The 22,472-nt window shown below is 37.5% G+C and overlaps 1 protein-coding gene and 1 long non-coding RNA gene across 2 annotated transcripts in view; one reads left to right on the forward strand and one right to left on the reverse strand.

Annotated features, from left to right (window-relative positions):
- Window positions 1-22,472, forward strand: part of LOC132916529 (uncharacterized) — a 142,980-nt gene that overhangs the window by 83,729 nt on the left and 36,779 nt on the right. The gene's annotated exons all lie outside the window — the stretch shown is intronic.
- LOC132916509 (calpain-C) overlaps window positions 1-22,472 on the reverse strand; it is a 38,639-nt gene that overhangs the window by 16,120 nt on the left and 47 nt on the right. Inside the window, exons 2-4 of the mRNA XM_060976582.1 lie at window positions 21,990-22,179; window positions 4,141-4,284; window positions 1,737-1,806 (exon numbers count right to left, since the gene is read on the reverse strand). Of these exons, the coding sequence (XP_060832565.1) occupies window positions 1,737-1,806; window positions 4,141-4,284; window positions 21,990-21,998 (223 nt within the window). The 5' untranslated portion in view covers window positions 21,999-22,179. The remainder of the gene's footprint in view (window positions 1-1,736; window positions 1,807-4,140; window positions 4,285-21,989; window positions 22,180-22,472) is intronic.

The raw sequence follows: 22,472 nt of genomic DNA on the forward strand, positions 1-22,472 counted from the left end.
GCATCGCGGTCGACGAGTTGCGACGCCAAGTATAGTAAGAGAACTCGGACGCATCGCGAACTTAATCTCCGTCTTGTGGGGAGCCGGTGTAGGTAATTCACGAGCATCGTAACAGCATCGTGGACGGAAGTCGAGCGATCCGGGAATTCGTGCAAACGCGTTTCTCGAAGACGACGCGTTCACAGCACCGTGTCCCGTTACCGTGCATAAGTACGTAAGACTACGCGGGCAAGGATTACCACGACACGTGATCGTTTCTTTTTGACCTACATTAAGGCGATTCAAATTGCTCCTGTTACGAAATAAGCTGATTCCAATGTGGCAGAGATCGTCTTTTTTATCGATCGTTTTATGACTTCTATACTCTTTTTAAATAAATTCTTATACAGATTTGCCGTGGAATGGTTTCTTTCCTGTCTATTGTATATTTGGTTTATTTCTGAAAATATCCGCCTGGACGGTGGATTTTTTAAATAATTTTCATGCTTTATATCACGTTTCTCGAAAAGTTTGATTTTTAGAAAAATAAGCAAACTGTGCATTTATTTTACTAAATTTAAATGCTTCTAAATAGAATTTTTCTCGCCAACTTTTGATTATATAATAATAAAATCTGGTTCTTTGTATTTCTTGTAAATTTTGGAGCAACCAATTTCTAATTCTTATATAATTCAAGAAATTATACTTCTTATAAACTTTGAATTACTCAAATAATAAAAGTACAGATTTCATGTACCAATGATTTTCATTTCGATAATTATAGTATTACATTTCAATCATTCTTGAAAGCTGAAAGTAAACGGTAATCATGAAATCGCTAGATTTTTAATATTGAGAGTTATTGACTTCCACATTCCTACGGGGTGAGTATCAAAAAGGAGCTGTGCGAGGTAGCCATACAATTATCATACAATACCGATGAGTTCGGTTATTCGTTAATTAAATCGCCGGGAATATTGATTATACCGGTATACGGTCGTAAGTGTCGTGCCTCGAAGAAAGTTCGTTTGGATCTAACAGCTTCGAGCCATAAGTAACGTAGAAACGACCACGCTATACATATCTCTCGCGTTCTTCAAAGGTTACCAGAGTCACTTTCAGGGTTTGTACGATTTCGAGGTCGTTCATAGAAAGACTTGACAAGCATGTCGACTCGCGTAGTATATCTATGACAATAATAACGTTACGTTATTAAATGGCAAATTATAGTAGTCGTAGCTAATCTGAAACGTGCGAAAGTATCTCAGTGATGTCACGAAATGTAAAACATAATTTAACGATAAAAACGTGTGACTTCGTTATACCTTTTAAAAGTTTAATAAAATTATTACGAAGAAACAATACAAATGTAGAGTTCAACATTGATATAAAATAATTGAAATTTAAGATACGGGTAGCTTATACGAGATAAGAGAACATGCATAACTGTTTGAATAAAATACTGTAAACCGTGCTCGCTTCAGTTTTTGTTAGAAAATCAACCAAGGTGAAGTGATTCATTGATTCACGCATGTGAACCATATCATTAGGTTTGATCATGAGAGGATTCTTTGCGCCAGAAGGAAGAACGAAACAGAACAATTTGACTTTATTATGCTTGTATATCTTCCGCGTTCATTTTATCTATCGGAACTGTTTCGCTTTGATTTATGATAAACTGATAGGTGCGTGCAAAATATTATATAATAATGATGATAATCTAAATTAGAAAATAGAAGTTTGATTTCCAAACTTACCCATTTTCCCGGGAATTACGTCGAACTGAGCTGGTGTGTCGTTGACAAATATTGGACGATTGCATAATTCCTAAAAAAGAAGAAAAACGGAAATACGGTTATTTGTCTCCAAAACTCTTCATATATAATTCTTCGAATTCTTCATCTTTAGTGGTACTTAATATTATTACACAGAACTTATATGCCACATTGATTCCTGCAAAAAGTTTACAGCAATTAAGAAATTTATTTTATATCGTGGTATTAATTTATCAGAAGTTATCCGATTGAAACCGACTCAGTTACAGAACAAAGGCTGATTATATAACGCTTCGTTTTATCTTCTTCAACGCATAATTATTCCCAGACGGACGTGGAATGCAACTCGCAATGGGCTCTTGGCTTTATCGAAACCCACGGAGCAAACTTTTTACAGCGTCGCTGTTTTTTGTCGTCCCTTCTGGAACTTAGAAACGGTTTTCACGTTGCTTCCGGTTTCGGAAGAAACATTTCCGCAGAATTCCTCGCGATCACACGACGTAAGATTTAGACTGGCAACGTAACGTGACAGATAGTCGTTAATTACCGTTAATTACAATCCTCTAACATGACTCGAGCGTTTGCCGTTCGTCATTTATATTTTCATTGCCACGTTCGTTCCACTTTTACCATAGCACTTCCGATTTCTATTAACGAATAAATCTTTCACGATCAAACGTGTAACTTAATGATACTTTTCTACAATCCCGTAAGATTGATCGATAATACGTTCGATAAATTAACAACGATAATGATATGTAACAGGTCTTGTGAAAAACGAAGAACAGTTCTAAAAAACATATTAAATCTTGAAACTTTAAATGTTTTTTCCATATTACACAAATGCGTAGGCATCGACGATCTAACATTAAGAATTAGGAATTAAAAGACTTTTAAAAAACAAGCTTTCAAGAAAACGAATGCAAAATCACGTATGATATTGCGTCACAAATAGAATTTATATTACTTCTATTTAATTTATATGGTCATCGATGATCTTCCTTTTCAGCACAGGACATTTAACCTGTCGTTCCTCTTCATTACTCGTGTCACGCTCACCTTCGATCCTTTCCGGTCGTAGCAAAGTGTGACACGTAAATGCGCGTCTCACGTAATACCTATTGCGTGAACGCAATTGTCGACTGTGTTGTAGAAACGCACCGATGTCAGTAGCTTTTATTATGATCATTATACGTAACAAGGAGAACCATAATGTCTCGTTTCAGAGGCTAAATAGACTCCGCTTACGCGTTGGTAACCATACTCTTTGCTCTTTTTCTCGTTTCTGCGGATCATCGTAAAATTTACGTAATTAATCCGCTGAGTTACCGATCCCATGAAAATTCTCATACTTCTATTAAACGCATATTTCATTCAGAACGATCTACTTCAATAAATCTTCGAAAAATCGTTTATTACATTTTACTACAAATTTTATTACCCTTACACTCCGTTTTACTGATGTATAAATGACTTGGTCGTTTGTAGTTATAGTTAAGGAAATTGCGTTACAGATATTAATCGAGCAATTTTATGTAGCGACTTTTTGCTTAGGAAGAAACCGTTAATACGTCATGTACAGTAAAGATGTTACTGTGCGATTATGAACACGAAGACGGTAAAGACATACGCTATGTGTCAAGGTTGCATACTGCCGCCGTTACGGTTCCTAGATTTCAGATTCTTTGTCCTTCCGTCTTGTAGAAACTGAGGTAAATCAATGTCACTGACTACAGACTACATCAATGACGCTATAAAAATTCTAATATAAGAATGGTGAGAAATTTTGTAGAATTAGTAACAATTCAAAGATCCACCACAATCTAAGGCATCATAATCAGAAGACATACACGCAAGATCCTTAGACTCATGAAATCCTAAAGCAGTGGGACTATGAAGTTATATTTGAATTAATCTTGAGTCACAAAATTTTAATTCAGGAAGTATGACGAGATCTTGAACCTCAGCTGGAGTCGATAAGACTTCATTGGATATTGGGCTGGACCGTCTTGGAGCTGTAGAATTGGATAAAGCTAACCCAAGTTCATAGGCAGATTATTGGACACAAGTAATACCTACCAACCTGGATACGAAAAATTTCACGACAGGAAACCATGAGATCATAGAACATCCTGAACTTAACCCATAGGTCGACATAGGTAAACTCATAAGAACGACGTCATGAACAAAAGAACACCTTAAGATAAGGAAGTATTGAATTATGAAATAGCTGGAGATCGAATGACTTTAAGCTTGTGAATCTCCGAAGGAAAGTATTTCAGAATCGTGAAAGATCATGGAATTTGCGAAAGATGAATGGAATATCTTTTATTCTTAATGAAGTAATATTAAACTATACAAGATGATAATTAGATTGAAACATTACCTTTGGTCTCTTCCATTGAAACTGAAACGGAGGCGTTTGATGGTAGAAGACCGACGTCTGCGTGGCTGGAAATTCTGGGTCTTCCCATAATTCACCTCGTTTCAAGCACGAACGCTTGATTCGTTCGTACTCGCTCATTACGTCCTGCAACAATAGAATTCCATTCGTTAGGTACGGTAATTAGTCGGATTTTTAGTATCTCCACACGCATTTACTTTCTGTTCTTTGATTCGCGCATGCAAAATTATTACATAACAGTCCACCTGAATTTATCAACAATATTTTTACAACGAGTAAGTCTTTCACGGTTGAATCTGGTTTAGTATATTATATTCTTAATTAATATTTATGGAAAGCTGCGTATGGAAGGTGAGAAACTAACCGTACACGTCGTTTATTCGACGCTTCTCATACTTAAATCACTATTATAACTATTATCACGATGGAATTCCTCCACGGAATTCTATTCGTAACGTTACGTGCAATAATTTAAAATATTAATATTCTATCGTCGGCAACATCAACATGTAAATTACGTAAGATAGCGAGCACTGTGAACATCAGGCGCATTAAAAACGTTTATTACGACCTCGATAGGATGTGATAACGCGTTTCAAGACCTCATCGAAGAACCATTGTATCGAGGTCAACACTTTCTCTCCTGGCTGGAAGTCTTCGTTGCTCAGACAACGTTTTCCTTTATAACCGCAAGCAAACTCATTGCGACCGGTGGAAAAAATATTTTTAGTAATCATTAACCGTAAAACAAAGAGGCAATTTACAATTTGTATCCGAGGGCGTCATAATTAGTGGGAAAGTGGTACAAACGTGTGTTTATTAAAAAATGAGATAAGTATAAAACAAACGACACGTAACATCGATATTCGAGTCTCTCAGAAACCAAACTGACGAATTCCACTTTTTATTAATTTCTTAATTTTATTACATAAGTACATGATTAATATTCGATTCTCAAGAAACAAATGACTTACTTTCGTAAGTTCATTTATCACAAGAGGATCGTATAAATAATGGTAAGTTCTAAGGTAGATTTAAAAAGCAGTGTTTATAACATCATCAATTTCCTCTACTCTTCAATCTATGGACTTTATTACTGTAGCTTGTGAGCGGTTCTATAAATTTCTGAAGATTAAAGATTTCGTCATTCGCGTCACTTTTCCTCCGGGTCATCCACGAAAGTTTATTACGATAAAACTTAACCATAATCTTATTCTATATCGTGAGCACCTTTAAACTAAACTTTATTCTATATTATCTTCAAAACATGTTCCTTTAGATGTAACGTTGCACATATCTTTCACGTTATAAATTATAACTAGCATTAATAGAAAATGATGCAAATAGAATCATGAACGAATTCTTTCTTTTATTTTAATAGAAAGACATAATAATTTCATGCAATTGGTGCTTATATTCTGATTACTTCCGTCATTTTGTTAATCAAACGTAACGACAGGACGTAATAATTATATGTCGACGAACTTTCTACAAAAATTATATCATAAATATTTTGTAACAGCAAACATAACGGTGGACATACTACTTTCCTCCCTTTCTAATAATACACGAGGTTTCTTCTGCAAAGATCGTAACGCAGATCGCAGAAATGTGCAATCTCTCGAAGCAAAAGTACAAACGCTTTCGAATCCTAACGAATCGACGATTTCCCCTCGGCGAATCATCCGTCTGCTATTACTCAAAATCATCGTCACGGAAGAGATGCGAGAACTAGCCTAGGTATTGGCGATTTGCACGCGCGAAAGGAGGATTTTCGACACGGTTGAACGAGCGGTAACACCGCACGATCATATTTTGCAACGCCGCGCGGTTGATAATATATTTTCACTGCGTGTAGGCGATAACGCGAAGGGGAAGGTGCGCACACGCGTGCAAAAGTAACTCGTGAAAGCGTCACGATTGCGAAACAGGTAGAGGTAATTATAGAAGGTTGGACCCGCCACATTCTGACCATTGTTCCAGCCAGTCAACTAATCCGTCCGCAGAATAATCTGGTGCACCAATTAAGATCTTAACGAGTCGCTACTGCTTACTGACTAATTAGAATGTCTTCGAGGCTCCTCCACATTGAACAATTTCAACGGTTCACAAATTTCTGTTATGTTATGTCGTTACCTCGGCATACCGGGTTAAGGCGTGCCTTCTTCTATTGTTATACTGGTTGACAAAAGGTGCGGTTATGTTGTTTGCTTTTTCCATTAATCCCTTTTGCAACAGAGTTACGTTGTTTATAACGATTTCTCGCTATCTATTCCTGAAACAATTTGTCGGAATTTGGATTTAAATAGATTGTGTATTACTCATATATTAGAGCTTAATTAACATTATAGATAGAGCGCGGATATTTGTCTATGGAAATTTATATTTTCATAGATACAAGTGAGGAAATGGAAGGCACAGCTATGCGCGTGGTAGCGACAGTTTCGTCGCTCTCGCAGGCATCGACTAAAAGTTCGATTTCTTCCTTTTCTAATAAGACAAAAATTCACCTGTAGTCGCGTTGTCAAATACGCGCACGTCCATATAAACATACAAACGAATGTCATTCGCGTGAGCGACAAATTATCGCGTAATGCGCGCATAGACTAAGTAGAGATTTATTTTACAGAATAGTATACATATTTATATAGTTTGGATATTTCACGTACTTTTGCGTGTTATTTGTATTCTGTGCTTATATAAATTTCCCATAAAATCGGCCTGAGACATTTTTAGGACTACAAAGAATATGATTGCATTAAGGATGCTTAGGATGACTATTTCATTCGTTGGAATTTCAAATAGGAGTTTTATATCTCGTGTCATTTACTTGATTATAAGTCATAATATTTTCTCGCAATACGTGACGATTAATAAATTCTGTCAATCAAAACACATGATTACGATAGTGACAAGCTTATTGAATTGCTCGTTGTTCAATGAACCTAATGAGCAGGGAAACCCTCTTGTCGAACCGTGTCGTAGGCAACGCGTCCGTTGTAGCGGGATAATGATTCAGACTGTCGCTGATAAATTTTAAAAACCGCAAACCGGTTTAAAGACAGTTGTGTTTCGGTAGACCAGTAACGAAGAGGAGCTTGGACGGCTGAGCGCACAAAACCACATTGTTTTCTTACGGAAATCTACGAGATCTACCGTTTCTCGCAAAACAAGTCATACGGTATGATATATTTCATTTCTCGAAACTGACTTTGCTTTCATGCGAAATACTTTCACTCGAAAAAAATAGAACGTTCAAACCATTCGAATTTATCCTTAAGCAAATCTGCCTTCGTTGAACCGAGTAATGAGATAGTAAAAGAAACTGGTCACTTACGACATCGTTCGCAGTTACAAGTGGCCTTGACCGATTCGCGTTCAACAAAGGATTAACTGTAAGTAAGAACGATGAAACGAGCAAATGCAACATTTCGTAGAATTTAAGTCTACTATATGAAAGATTATTTTGCCATAAAGAAAATGATATACATAAAACTTGTCGGTAGATAGAACATTTCAGAGCAACGTTTCAGGATTCTGATTCAAATGATTCGGAACTCCGCAAAAATTACCCAATTGAACAGACGAAAACGCTGGCAAGAAGCCTCCGGTCGAACTTTATTTCGCAGGAAACCACGCCGACGTTTTATTTACTTTTACAGAATTACCGGTTGCCCGGTATCTTTTTTTGTCAGCAGCAGGAGTAAGGAGCATCGAAGCCGCGGTGCAATCATTCGACGAAGGGAAGCATGAAGCACACTCGCGGCTTGGTATTCCGTCAGAGATAGATGCCCCTGGCACGTACCATGGGTAGAGATAGAAAGAGAGAGAGAGAAAGAAAGATTTTACATTGTACGTGCCAGGTTATTCGACTTCGCCTTCCGCTAAACCGAACACTTCTCTCCGATCCACTATATATATGTTAAGCCGTATAATAGCTACCATACTCTGGTACCGGTCGGACTAGTTTCACGCTTGGTTCTCCAGCGGCCTTGGAGCGCGCCAACCACCGCTGCAAACTCGCGACGAGAAAACCTTTATGGTTTTGCCTCTCCCGAGACGACGTTGCGTCGGACCCTGTCGTGGCCTCTCTACGTGGATTCCGACTCCCCGCCTTCCGGAATTTCAGCTGTTAGGCTTCGGCTTTTATACAGCTCTACGATAGAAACGGCCGACCCGGGACGCAAATTACCGACGATTCACTGCGGAGTGCCTGCAGCGCGGAATCACGCTAGTAAAACGGACCGATTGGAAATATTCTCCTCCGCTAGGAAGGTGTGGCTCCAGATGATAAAATTTCGTGACTACCCGGGAACGTGGGTTAGTAGGTGTTGATTGGGTGAATTAAAGAGTGTTTCTAAGGAACACCGTTTTGTCGGCGACTGTGTGATTTCGATAAAAATATACGGATTAAAATAAAAAGACAAAAGAACGTCTTATAGATCATAAGATATGTTTACTTCGGCTATGGTTAATATGTGGAATTATCAACGTTTAGTATTACATTTGAACCTTTTAACACAATTTATCATTTAAATTATTCCTAATTGGAAAAAATATATCAAACAGAAGTTACTCTGTTTCTACATTTATAAGTAGATATATCCGAATAAAAATCGACATTAATTTCATCAAAGATAGGTATCTACATGTTTTCAGCAGAAAATATAAAAGCAGAAGAAATGTAAATATGAATGTAGAAATATGTAGAATGTATGAAATCCATCATTTCTGGATCGGCAAACTTAAAATCACGGAAACACTTGGCAACGTGAACGTGATTCAGTATCTGCGTCCTCGATGACTAATCATACACTTTCTATTTCCTCGATCATTTTTCTTTATTCTACGTACACGTTCATTTCAACGAATCTTTTAAGACAGGTGTATAACTAAATGCATCGAGAAATTACGAAATTACGAGAATTGTATAAAAATGAAAGATGAAAACGTATCTCTCCTATGCTGACGAATCCTTTCGACTCTTCGCACTCCAACAACTTAATGCAATCAGCAAGTGCAATCAACAACTTCAACACTTTCCATAGTTTCTTGATACAATAGTTCCATATATTTTAAAGAGGAAAAGATAGTAATAAATATGCACAAATTTTATTAGCTATACAAATATATAACTAAACATCTTTAAAATCCCGAAATTGCAAGAATTGCGTAAGAACAAAAGATAACATTTCCTTTCGCCGTCAACTATTTTCAGACAATATTCGCATGTGCTTTGATCAGCTGTTATTGACAATGTGATAAAAATAGAATAGATATAGACAAGTTACTCAATGAAACATTGATCACAATGAATGCGTTCCTTTCGATTGGCATACGCAATCGATTATCACCGTATGGTTATGGTCTGTAAACGTGTATCAGCGTGGATGATTATTTCTCGGATGTGCCAGAGCAGTCGTGGCAAGTTGCTCACGTAACGGGATACCACGAAGGAGAGTTCTGTGCAACCTCGTGCACTACGACCTTAATTTCCTTCCTTCTATTATGCGCTGCTCCATTTTTCATCCCCTTGCGAGCGCGTCTCTTCTTCCAACAATGATTTCGAAACCACTGAATCGACATTGCAAGTGCACATAATTTATTGCGCTGAACGATGCATTGTTTCATAAGAGGAGCAATTTTTGCATACAAAATTTGTATTTGTAAGTATATTGGTAAGACAAGGTGCCTTTTTTTTTGTTAAAAATGTCCTTTTTTTATGTAGTCATCTGAATAATTTTCTAACTTTTTTAATTTTACAGAGTTCTCTAAAATAAAAAATTGCAAGTTTCTGCAATTAAGATAGAAAGATTTGAAAAGTTCGTTTTTAAACGTCATACTTTGTATCACATGTTATTAATTCAAATATACCTAAACGAGAAATTCTGCACTCTTTCGAAGGATTTATCATTGACTGTACTTTAACCGTGTAGAAACTATTTACGTCAATGTAATATACCATTATATAAGAACTGGGTAGTCTATGATGATCAATTACTTCCCAAGTTTCAAGTTAAATTATAAGACTATGATTATTTAAATCCCTTTCTTATAAATTATCAAAATAAGATTAAATCTAATGAAAATAACAATCAAGCAATTAAGGGAAGTTACTATAACTGGAAATACCTTAGAAAAATAGCTAAAGCTGAAGAAGTTCTCCACAGGCAATAAATATAAAGCAAGCCTAGTTCCACAGAATCTGAGGATAATTGATAACACGAAGAAAACATTTTTACGATGTCAACCGTGTTAAAACAGGATATTAATCCTTCGAACCTGCTATTCGAACATTCCTTGCCAGCATAAAAATATTTACACAAAGAGTCAACTACAAGGTTATAAACCAGCAAGACGTCTTTCTAGCATATCCCACGAGAATGATCAATTATGAAATGCGAAAAAACCAAGCAAAACGAAATCAAATTCTCAACTGGCATTCCACTGCTCGATCACTACTGAAAGAAGCAAATTATGCTCAAGGTAGGCCAAACTCCTGAAGCGAGACCATGTCTCTGCATCACCAAGGATGCAACGAACGTACAAAGTAAGGAAACGGAGATCCGCGATATTAAACCGTAAACGCAGATATCACCTCTGGTTATTCTAATATAACAACTAGGCGAATCACTATAATCCTGCACTGATTGTCTTTAACAGTTTGTTGACTCACTCTCCAGATATATTCCTCTGGAAGCTGTTGTCAGCTATCGTCCTCTGATTTTAGACAATATTTATCAAAGAAATAATCGTCTCTCTATCTGTAATGATGTATTATCAGCTAAAGATCCAGGATGTTATACAAATTGTCATTTTAGCACATACAGTGGCTCACATTTATCATAGACAAGATTTATTCGTATATTGTGGATGTTGTACAAAATATTTTTAAATTTCATTGGTGCTATGATGAGACACGACTAGCACGATCATATTGATAACGTTTGAAATTAATCAGAAGATCTATATAAAAGTTACAAGGTATTCGCTTTAAATATATATGCAGTAAAAAATTAGTATATAGCATAGATAACCATGTGAACATATAATAAATATTGAAGATGGTCCCACTGAATATTAATATAATGCATACTTGACTGTCTCAATATTTTTGTGAACTCTATGAAACATATACTTGTACTATAAATGTCTTGTAACTCTTGTATATATATATTGTATATATTTTTAGATTTGTTTCACGCTTTGCCAATATAACCGTAATGGTCAAGTTTCATTACAGTGTTAATGACATTTCAAAACGTTCTACTCATAAAAGGCGTCCACGAGCGTTCAAACACTCTTGTGAATTGCGTATGTTCAATACGATTCTCTTTATATGGCTAGTCAGAGACAAGCGATCTAGAGGTTCGATTCACAAATGCGTTTCCTTGCGGATGCGCGTGGTACGTGTCGGAAATGATTAACGCGAACGCGCGTGGATCTTTATCTGCTATTTACCCTTTTGCCCGCCTCCTCGCTTTCCAACAGGAAAATTATAGCTACCTCAGGCTCAATAGCCTTTGCCACGTAACTATTATCTCTGCCACGATAAGAAATTCAGCCAACCTCCGAAGCACAATGAAATAACTTGATCGCCTTCGAGGCGCTCTCGTGACAGCCATCGTTTTCCCCAATCCGATATTTTCTAAAATCGTTCAATATTATGTAGATTAGGAAGATTGTAAACTCCTAAGTCAATATGAATTCCCGAATAAAAATTATATTTCAACAGATATTACTTACTAAATATTACTTACTAGGCAACGTATATGTACTTTTTACGAATAAAGTATTTCAAAATCTGAAAAATTTAAAAAAAATTTTATATCTTTTTTTCGTAAAAAGGAAGTGAAACTATCCTGTACCGTTGCACCATATCGTAATCCATCATAATTTATTAGGATTTTGTAAAATTCTTCTTCGATTTAATATAATAAAAGGATTTCAAATTATCCAGAGACAAGAGAACATCTGCTTTCGTTTTCGTAGGTTCGTTCCAGTTCTCATAGAGGCAGGTTTGCTAAGGGGACTCGTGTCACCGTTTAATGACCGAGGGAAGAACAATGGAGTACACACCTGCCACTCATCACGGTGACCAAGTTTTGAGTAACTCGAATAAAGGAGACCCACGTTCCTTGGCTTTGTATTGTATGAAGAACAAGTAGGCTGGTGTGCGAACAAATAATACACTCTTATGCTTCGAAGACTTTTGATCTACTGTAGAAGAATAGCTGTACCAAAAGAATTACCTGTATTCGTACATATCTTTGAGATATATATATATAAATATATACACACACACAAGAAATCTGTCGATCAAGGTAGAACACGAATGGTAATCTATTTTCAATCTATATGTCATTTTCAAAATCCATTTTCTGTCATCATTGGTGGAAAAAAAAAATGTCCAACGTTTGTATCTCTATAATACTCGGTAATTCGTGTCACATCGAGAAACGTGTTAAGGAAACGACCGTTGATTTTTATTACGAATAAATCGCCGAATTGTGCTCGTTCCGATCGCTGAGCACACTTTCTCCAGTCGGTGCGCTCGCTGCGTGCACTGTTTCGGATTTACGTGGATTTCTACTTCTGCACTTCTTGTTTCTTATTTATAAATATTATAATATTGGTGAATTGAATATTCGACAATTGATAAATGAAGATATATTTATGAACCTTTATAGCTAATTAATTCGATAAACGATTCTGACTACTTCAGGACTCCATAATGACTTTCGAAAAGTTCTTCAATGGTCCAATTATGTTTCTTTGACAACTTTCAATCGTATCATATTCTTGTGATATTCATATCGATCCTTCGTCCAGTTAAATATGCAACATAAGACTGAACGACTTGTCTAATCTTCGCAACGAAATTAATTTGAATTGAGATTTACGGTTTCAATGTTCGAACGGAGGATTATTAAATGAAGATCATTAAATACGTACAAACTACGTGTAATATCTTGATATCGTATCGTTCAATCCGATGTTACGGCAATGCTGTAACACGAAAAATGCTTCTACAATCGCTGCTATAACAGCAACAAATATGAAATTCACCATCAGAATGCACCTGGAAGTCGAACATAATCTGTTCCGTATCTCAAGTATCTCGTTAGGAGAAGGCGATTCCGTCTGTCGCGAACCACTTCCTGTCTATGTATACAGATTCCGGTGCAAGAAGCTTGCGTAACCCGCAATATCATGTTCAGATATCTCGAGTTCGGTGCCAGGATTTCCGCGGTGCCCACTCGACAATTTTTACTTGGTTTCGAAATCAAGAACCGATCAACCGAGCAGGAATGCCGTTTCGATTTAGTACAACCGATTTAATCCTCGATCGATCGTAGAAAACAGGGCGCGCATTAAAAACGAAGGCGATACGCTCGAGAGGAATTGTAAACGGTGAATACCGTACAGTAATCCGAAAAGAGGCACCTCGCGAGCAAAATTCGATTTTGCAACTGTGATATTTAAGGAAGAAATTATTTTCCATGACAAACTGAAAAGCTGGATTTTGGTAACGACGTGCCGCTTCCCAGACCACCGTGCACCGGCGAACACACGGTGAAATTTCATCGCGCGTTCCGCGCGAAGTCTTGCCGATTTTCCGGGGGTAGAGAGCCGCGCTCTTTATTCTCCTCGGGCCGTTTTACCTCGAGATCGCTTCGCACGATAATGAAACAACCTGTAAGCAGCCGCTCGTGCTCCCACTCCCTTAGCAAATACCGGAAATTTGTGCAAGCGCCTTAACACTATCACGTTCGAGGATCGGGGGAACCACGAGCCTCGATCTACCACGCACGTCTTCTCCCTTTCGGCTCGTGGTACTGTTCTCCTATGCATCATCTAGTAGATGCAAACTCTGGTGGAGGAGGAAAGACAGTGCACGCCAGGCCAACGGCTATCTGACGGTTTATCTTAAGAGCGAGCCAACTCGCGATTTTACTGCGCATCCTTCGTTAGACTTCGAGTCTTCCTGATTCTACGAAGGTAATAAACAGATTCGTGTAATCGAGGAGATAATGCGATATCCAGGTGTTAGGATGAAGTATCTTGATTCGAGGAACGTCTACGTCAGATCGGTCGATTTACCGAGAAACGTTACTCACAAGTTTATAATAACTTTAAATTGAACGTGAAAAGATTAATAAGATTTTAACGTTAAAATTGTACGATGATCTTTAACTCGTGAGAAAAAGTCTTTTTTCATATTTCGTAAGCGAATTGGATAGTCTATAACCAAACCTAATTTCTTTTATTTTAAGCCCCTAAAAAGTTTTCAATGATCCTCGCGTACTTCTAAATGTATTTACTACATCATATGATAATTTGTTAAGTGGAATGTTCGAGACTTTTTTCAATAAACATAACAATAAAAAAAAAAAGGAATTTCAAGAGATATATTTTAGGAATACAATTTTAAAAACGAATTTCAATTAATCAATTTCAATCAATGGTTGTACTTTTATCTCCACAAAGTGTTAACGTATATTTAAATTGATATATTAAACACGGATAATTGCAATCTTTTGATTTGGAAATGGTTACTTCACCGATGTGTTTTAGATTTCTATGTAACATACATGTGCATTTATTAATTGATATTAACATCAGTGAACGTCATTTAATATCGCGTAAGTCGTGTTGAACGCCGATTGCTTTTACCGTTTCTCCATAGATCGACGGTTTATCCCTGCGGATGACTCAGTAATTACAAACACATCATTTCTGTGGCTAATCCTCGAGTCGAGAAACCACAGTGGGAAAAACTTTCAGAGATTGTTAGCCAAGTATAAAAGGACTAAAGAAAGGAGTGAGCATCGACGTGATTCAACGAGATGTAACTGTGATATGAACGCGAGACCTTCTGTACGGCCTTTCGGCGAACGTTCCTTAACCCTGAAGCCTTGATTTCTTAATCCTTTTACGCACTATGAACTTCCACGATTCTGAATTTCATCGATCTTTTGATAAGTTTGATATTTTCATTTAAAATCTTATATCTGCGTTTCGTGTCCTTCTATCTTATTTCTTTTAAATATCTCTCATAATGGACCTTAAGTTATTTCCTGTTGTCTATCAAAAATCAATCTAACCACCACTATTGGAATATTGCAATGTAGAAAGAAATAAATGCTAAGAATTTTCCTGATGAATTTTCGTATGAAAATAATTACAACTCGAAATATTCACGAAGATTCCTTCGCCATACAATAGTTTCCCAGCTTCCAAGTCACTCCAAAGTCCGAGATTCACAGGTTGAAAATCCTGATTTTACAAAGTCATTACGTGATCTAAATTCCTCGTGTCTCTCGATGATGTATGTTTCAACGTTCCAAGTAACATTTCACAGCAATATGAGCTTGGTAATATTCGATTTTATTACGAACGGATATCGTAATGAAGTTCCTACGAATGTAACGAAACTCTTGCTCGTGTTTTCCGAAGAGCGATCGTTAATTCGCTATTCAAGCTGTGGGCGACTCGGAACGACTCGGCGCCACGGAATCCTTTAACTGACACTAATTTCATCTTGAAGAGATTCTGATTTACGAGGACTTGTCCAGCGAGTCGAGTTTCTTCTCATCGGCAGCAAGTTCTAAGACGTTTTTCTGGCGACGTTCGCCGAGGTTGTTGCCCTGTAACTTCATGTCGAACGTGTCGAATCGAAAAGTTCAACGTATCTGTCTTCGCTTCCTGAACCGTTCCTCCGATACGAATAAACGTTAGTAGTTTTTCGTTTAATCACGACTGTAACGCAACGTTCCGTCGAATCTATTAGGCGTTTCTCAATCTTGAAATCTTCATGGCCCAATTTTGAACTTCTCCCATTGAACAAGAAGACTTTGGATGTTTTAAGAATAATACTGACATAACGAAATTAAGAAATCTTTTAGCATTAAAGGAATTGAAATTGACCCAATGCACATAGTTTAACACTTTAATAATGTAGCTGATCCAATTTCCATTAATTATGAAAATACCATCGTCTTACTAATAATTTTCGTGTAAAATCTATCATAATGTCTTAAAATTTCACGATCAATATATAACGTATGAATTATTATGAAAGTCTTGTTTAAAATTCCACGAGTTTCGATTTCCCTTCGTCGTTCGAGTTGATATTAAACGCACATCGTAAGTTTTATACACAATTCATACACACCGAGCTTGTTAAGCAACGAAAGAAAAATATTGGAAATCTGCAAATGCCTTTTGCACGAGAATTCTCTCTCTTTCGCAAACCGCGATTACACTTTTCATAATATCGCGAATCATTATCTACGGCAGCGATTTAAAAGAAATTCAACGGTGATTCATCGTGATTTAGCGGTTCGCCAACATTTTCGATTCGCTTCTTTGTGGTCAATGATGGATCGAGTCGACGATCCATCCGTGTCCTTGAGGCTTCTCGTCGTTGATTTTCTTTTTTTGTATGTGCTTTGTCGTCGATCATTGTCAACCGTTAGCGACGATGATTGTTTAACAGGAATAATTTCAGGTAAAGTTTACGAAGAACCAACCCAGGAAACTCGCTCTCGGAGTTTTACTTTCGCCCAGCAATTGATAGCCAGGGACCTTTATCGGTCGTTACTCAGCTGGTATTTTAACATGAAGAACGTGTTTTGAACCGTCTATAAACTCGACAAAAACCTCTACCCGCGAATGCTTTTTCACGTGTGGTGTAACATTTATAAAGACGGCGAAAAACAATCTCAAAGATCAATTTCAAAATATTGCAGTCTGATGACTAAACTTTTAGAAGAACTAATTCTTAAGCCACCTCCTTTTTGCACTATTTTTTTCACTTAAACCTATAACGCGCCTAATACAGTATAAATCTCTAATTCAGAGGTTTACTACAGAAGATAGTATTCTGCGTTATACATATACTAATAATCATTAAATCAAACCCTGGTTGATCAGTTGTGGGTCAAATATCAAATATGCTTTCTCATTGCTGCAATGATTGATTTTCTGAAATGAATGAAACTGTATAAAATATACAATACATACAATTTTCTCGATTCTATTTCTAAAAATATCAAATCGCACGAACCTCAGCATCGTACTCGTAAAATTTGCCTTCTCCTCGTTTTCCCTTCTTTCGCATTCAAGCGAAAACCAAGCGCAGCACGATGGTTTGGCTCGTCGTGACGGCAAGGTTAGTAAATCTTAGGAAGAACCAAGAGATTCCCTTCAATTTATAACCGCGCTTCCTCTCGTGGGAGGGAACGAATCCTCTGGAGAGTGGAGGGATCGTAAATTCTAGGAAGCGAGCGAACAGGCCGACTATCGGAAGCGTTCGAACCTCCGAGGACTTTCTACGATCCCGTCTCCGGGAATTCTTCTTTCGTTAGGGCAACGTCGACGACGACAAGGAGGAAGACACGATGCACAAGGAACGACCGGTCTCTCCTATTGGCTCTCTTGGTACGCACGCATTGCTTCGTGCCTCCGTAATTTGTGTGTTTCGAGGTCGTGGAGAGAAGAAGACCTGGTTTCGAAGGCAAGGGAATCTCGCGGAGGTAGAAACGTGTCGGTCGAGTTCGAGGTACATCGACCATATCGAAGAACTGTTGTAGACAGGTGCTGTAATAAACGTTGTTCCTTTTCTTTTTCTTTTTTGTAAGGGAGTTAGTACTTTGCTTGTGGTTCGTCGTGGACAGGCGCGAAAGTGCGATGGAACGAGCGATTGAAAATTTAGACTTTGGCTAATTACTTGCTTACGTGCCAATTGTAACGCGACCTGCTCCAGGATTCGTGAAATGCGAACGTAACGACCTAGATTTTCGTGTATTCAAGGCTTCATTGTAAGATCGCCGAAATTTGTACTTGATTTTTACGAAGTATGCACACTCTACTCAAATTCTCGACTCTTTCGATTTCTCGAATTTAAATCAGAATTAATTGGAATTAATTATTTAGGAGAGAACTAATTCCCTTTTAGTTAAGTTTCCGATGGTCAATGAGATCGTTTATCATATATAATTGGATTTTTATCTTTTTCATATGAATAAAGTATTATGTTTATCGCATTCATGGAAGTAATTATCTTCTTTCACTTTTTACATTGTACTTTGCATTTCATTGCCATAAATAATAAGATATAACCTTATAATTAGAGGAGGAAAAGAAACGTCATTACAGAGTCAAGAAACAATTGAAACAGAAAAATTGATCATTTTTGTACATTAGGTGAAGAATTTGAGAAATATCGATTAAGTTTGAAGGATTGAAAACGTAAGGCTGTTGTTAAAGTAGGCAAACTACTCCTGGACAAAATGCTACTTTCGCCGCCAATAAATTTAACAGCGGTCTGATAAAGGCCCGCAAACGTAACAACATGATTTTCTATTCGCGAAACTGGTTCCCCTAGGTTGTACTTCCGATCTTATCGAGAGCGCGATTTGGTTTCGTTGCTTGCTTTTTCACTCGCAATTTAACAAGCAACAATGTATAAATTATATGAAGGAAACTATGAGTTCTACAACTGGATTCGCTTTACAAAGTGGAAGATCGGATTTCTAGACCGCTCGGGAGAACCAAGCGTCGAGAATCTAACTTGTACAAGCCGTTTCAAATTTGCAGATACAATCAAAGCTCTTCTATAATTGCACTAATTAATTTTACATTCACATCTTGGAAATTATTCTCTATATATATCGTAGAACTTGTAACGTCCTGACTTTAACTCCACTTTTAGTAAATTTTTAAATTTCGTTACTTGGCTGCGTGATTAGTATTTGAACCTTTCAAAGAACAATTGACTTAATACGACTAGTACTTGGCAGAATATTTTCAACATTTCGACTTGATCTCGATTAAAATACCCTATACGATCCGATCTGAAATCTTCGGATATCTAAATGCCTATTTACTATATTTACTATGAATCTTTATTTTACGGATTCAAGTCGATATTACATGTACCTATGCAAATCCAACGAATATACTAACTTAGAGTCAAGATGTATTTACGTAGCGAAGATATTTTTCCATTTAATGGATATCGAATATGATAAAACGTAGATACAACATATATTTAGTATATTTACTATAAAATTATAATATAATAAATTTATCACAAATTTATAAGGAACCACCTTAACCCGTCTTGTAACAGTAGTTGACGAAGCAAAATACAAAGACTGACCTAACGTAACGGAGAATATGCGGGATGTGTCGGGTATGAGACGTGTGTACGGTTATACCAGCCGCGTAGACAACGACGTTACAAAAGACATCGATGCCACGAATGTGGGCGACGTTCGGGAAAGTAAAAAATGCTCCAGGGACACGTATATACGGAGTACATTGTCTTCCGAGCGTCGTACCATACCGCCTACTGTCAACTTTATCGTAATCGTATGCAGGCACCGTAGCGTTCGACTTGTGAAATTACGGCTGGAAGAATGGAGAGAAAGATTTTGAAGAATGCGAGGAGATCACTTTCGACGAATAGATCTCCTTTTCACGGAACGTTACGTAATCATGACGGTCGAACGACCGAACAATCAAGTAACGTCATCCCCCGCGAATAAATTTTATTCGTTTCGATGAACTCATTAGACGTTGCAGAAATGTATATAAGAATTAATATGTATCGTGATTACGAGTCGAGACGAATTTATTTTTATGAGATACCACCGGAAAAGGAATAAAAATGAACACGAAGAAACGCGTATCAGACCTAAGAGGTGGAAAATTCTTTTCAAATTTATTCCTAACGCGTTTACCTTGTCGAGTATCTTGCCTAGTTGTTGGCTAGACGGATAATTTAATACGTTTGTCCGGTGTTAGCGTTGAATCAAATTAATTATCAACGTTAATAATATTTCGTAATTTGGCTGTTTCACGGATTGCGACTCGCGAGAGGATGCCGAATTATTTTTTTCAACGAGTCAGATTCGTTTTATACGCATCTAAGCGAAGTGTGGACGCACGCGAACTTAATACATGCTGAAACGGCTATCAGAATTATTCGATGGAGGATTTAAAAAGCGGAAGCGAGAAGCGTGCGCTTTAGCGAAGGGATAAATTACGTTCGGTCACGTAAACGAAAACTCGTGTCCAGAGTGATAAAACGTATACCTATGCCAGGCTTTCGAAGTTGTGGACCGCGTTACAAGAAAATCACTATTCTTCACCCGTTCCATCGCATGTATTATCCTGCTGATACTCCTGCAAACCACGAGCGTTTCGTATCTTTTACTGGAAAGCGTATTCGTGAAACAAGTCTCGGCAGGACATATGTAAATATCTATAGAACAAGCATCCTGTACGAGTAAATTATACAGCAGTGAGGTGATATTTTATGTTTCCAGTTGAAACTTCGAAAGCATTCAACGTTTTTACATATTTTTAATTATATTCAAGGTATTGCTAGTAGCATACCGTTTGACGAAAAATATGTGTTAGAACACCTTTTCAAATACGACACAAGAAATCTCCAAGTCGAAGCTGAATCCATCACCGCAACAATTTATTTCCAATTTTTTAAATTTACCGTAGCGAACGTCGCTTTTTAACGTGTAGTTATGAAAGAGGACATCAAAAGGAGTCAAAGTATCTACATGATAAATTTTCTTTTTTAAATCACAAAAACTCTGTTTCTGTTTCTAACTCGTGTAACAAACTTTTGTAGAGTATCTATTATTCTAATATATTTTTGTATCTCAACATAGCAGTGTACAAGTTATTCCCGTTTTCTGGCAATGCTGTATTTACGTAACCTTTATATATATCTCACTACTTGACTCTTAATGGGTTAATATGACTTACATTTCCACTCGTCTTGGAGTTGCAGTTTAACGAGACTTCATTTGCATTTCCACAAGTTTTTACATAGTCCTGCGTGCGTGCGTTCGCATTCCACGTGGATCAAATAGTTTCCATTTCACTGGCTGGATTCGGTTGTACCATTCTAGGGTGACTTTCACGCAAAGAAATCATTCTGGTCACACAGCGCGGCGCACCTCGCTAGAAATTCTATAATGACCTACTACTACGAGGGAAATCTTGGCGCGCACGAGTATCTTCTGTTCGTATGTTTACCGAAGTGTGGAGAAAAACAAAGAATTTCTTTTCAGTAGTGCGATTTATCACCGCATCGAACCAAGCAAATAAATCCGCCTTGTAAAAGATTAACTGGCAAATCGTGATCGTAGGTGTTCACAAGTTAGGAAAAGCTAGTCAGCAATTATTGCACCAGCTTTGTACGTTCATATTCAGGTGCTATTGAAACAAAACCTTTGCCTATCTCCTTTCTCGGGTTTCGTTTCTTTTATCGGTGTAGGAAACGGCGCGAACGGTTTCATAAGTAATGCCAACTACTTTCTCCAGTCTCTCTTAATATCCTTTGTTACATCGCACCGAAATTGGACGCGGAGCAGCGTGAGATGTGAGCAACTAATTTAAATTATAGTACTGAAATTATCGTAAATAGCGTCAGGAAGAATATCAAATAAATATACATGCAACACACGTACAAGTTTCCGGTTACATAGATTTTTATTCCAGAAACGATGTTTCAATGAATTTTTACAATATTCTTTTGTGATGCTATTTGCTTTTACTTGCCATATTCTTATACCCTATATTCACTAAAATTTTTTTAAATAACGCTTTTAAGGGATAAATTGAAAAATCTATCTGCACGTCATTGATCAAAATAATCCTCTGCAATTTCTATATAGGTGCAACATTATGATGTACTATATAATCAATTACACAAGTTCAGATATTCTTACAGAGGTTTCCTGATAGATTTTTAAATCGCAGAGCTACAGGTAGTAAACACATGAGAAGATACTCACGTTAACCATCCGTGGCTGCGTTTACGTCGCGTCCTCTCCAGGCTGTCACCTCTCCGCGGAGGTCCTCTTCGAGATCCTGCTCAAGGTCGCACGTTCCTCTCACTTTATCACTGGTTCCAGTCGGAAGAAAGAAAGGTCCTTACGCACACACTGACCTTACTGGCACTTGCACTTTCATCGATCGACTTCACTGCGCAGAACCAACCAACGTGTTCGTGGAAAGGAAGTATAAGAAAAATAAGAGAGAGAAACGAAGAAAGAGCGAGCGAAAGATCGAGGAAAACGGTTACAGTGGTGGTCGATGAGTCGCAACAAAGCCGTGTCGACGAAAGATTAAATAATACGGGTGAAACTCATGCGAACCGAGACGCGAAAGGAACATGTCGCGGCTCCGCGAGCGGAGCAACTTCTACCACCAACTAACTACAATCGACTGCCTGAATGACTGACTGACTGTGCGCTGACTACCAGCCGTGAACTGCT

This window comes from Bombus pascuorum, chromosome 2 (genome assembly GCF_905332965.1).
Source record: "Bombus pascuorum chromosome 2, iyBomPasc1.1, whole genome shotgun sequence".
Lineage (NCBI taxonomy): Eukaryota > Metazoa > Arthropoda > Insecta > Hymenoptera > Apidae > Bombus > Bombus pascuorum.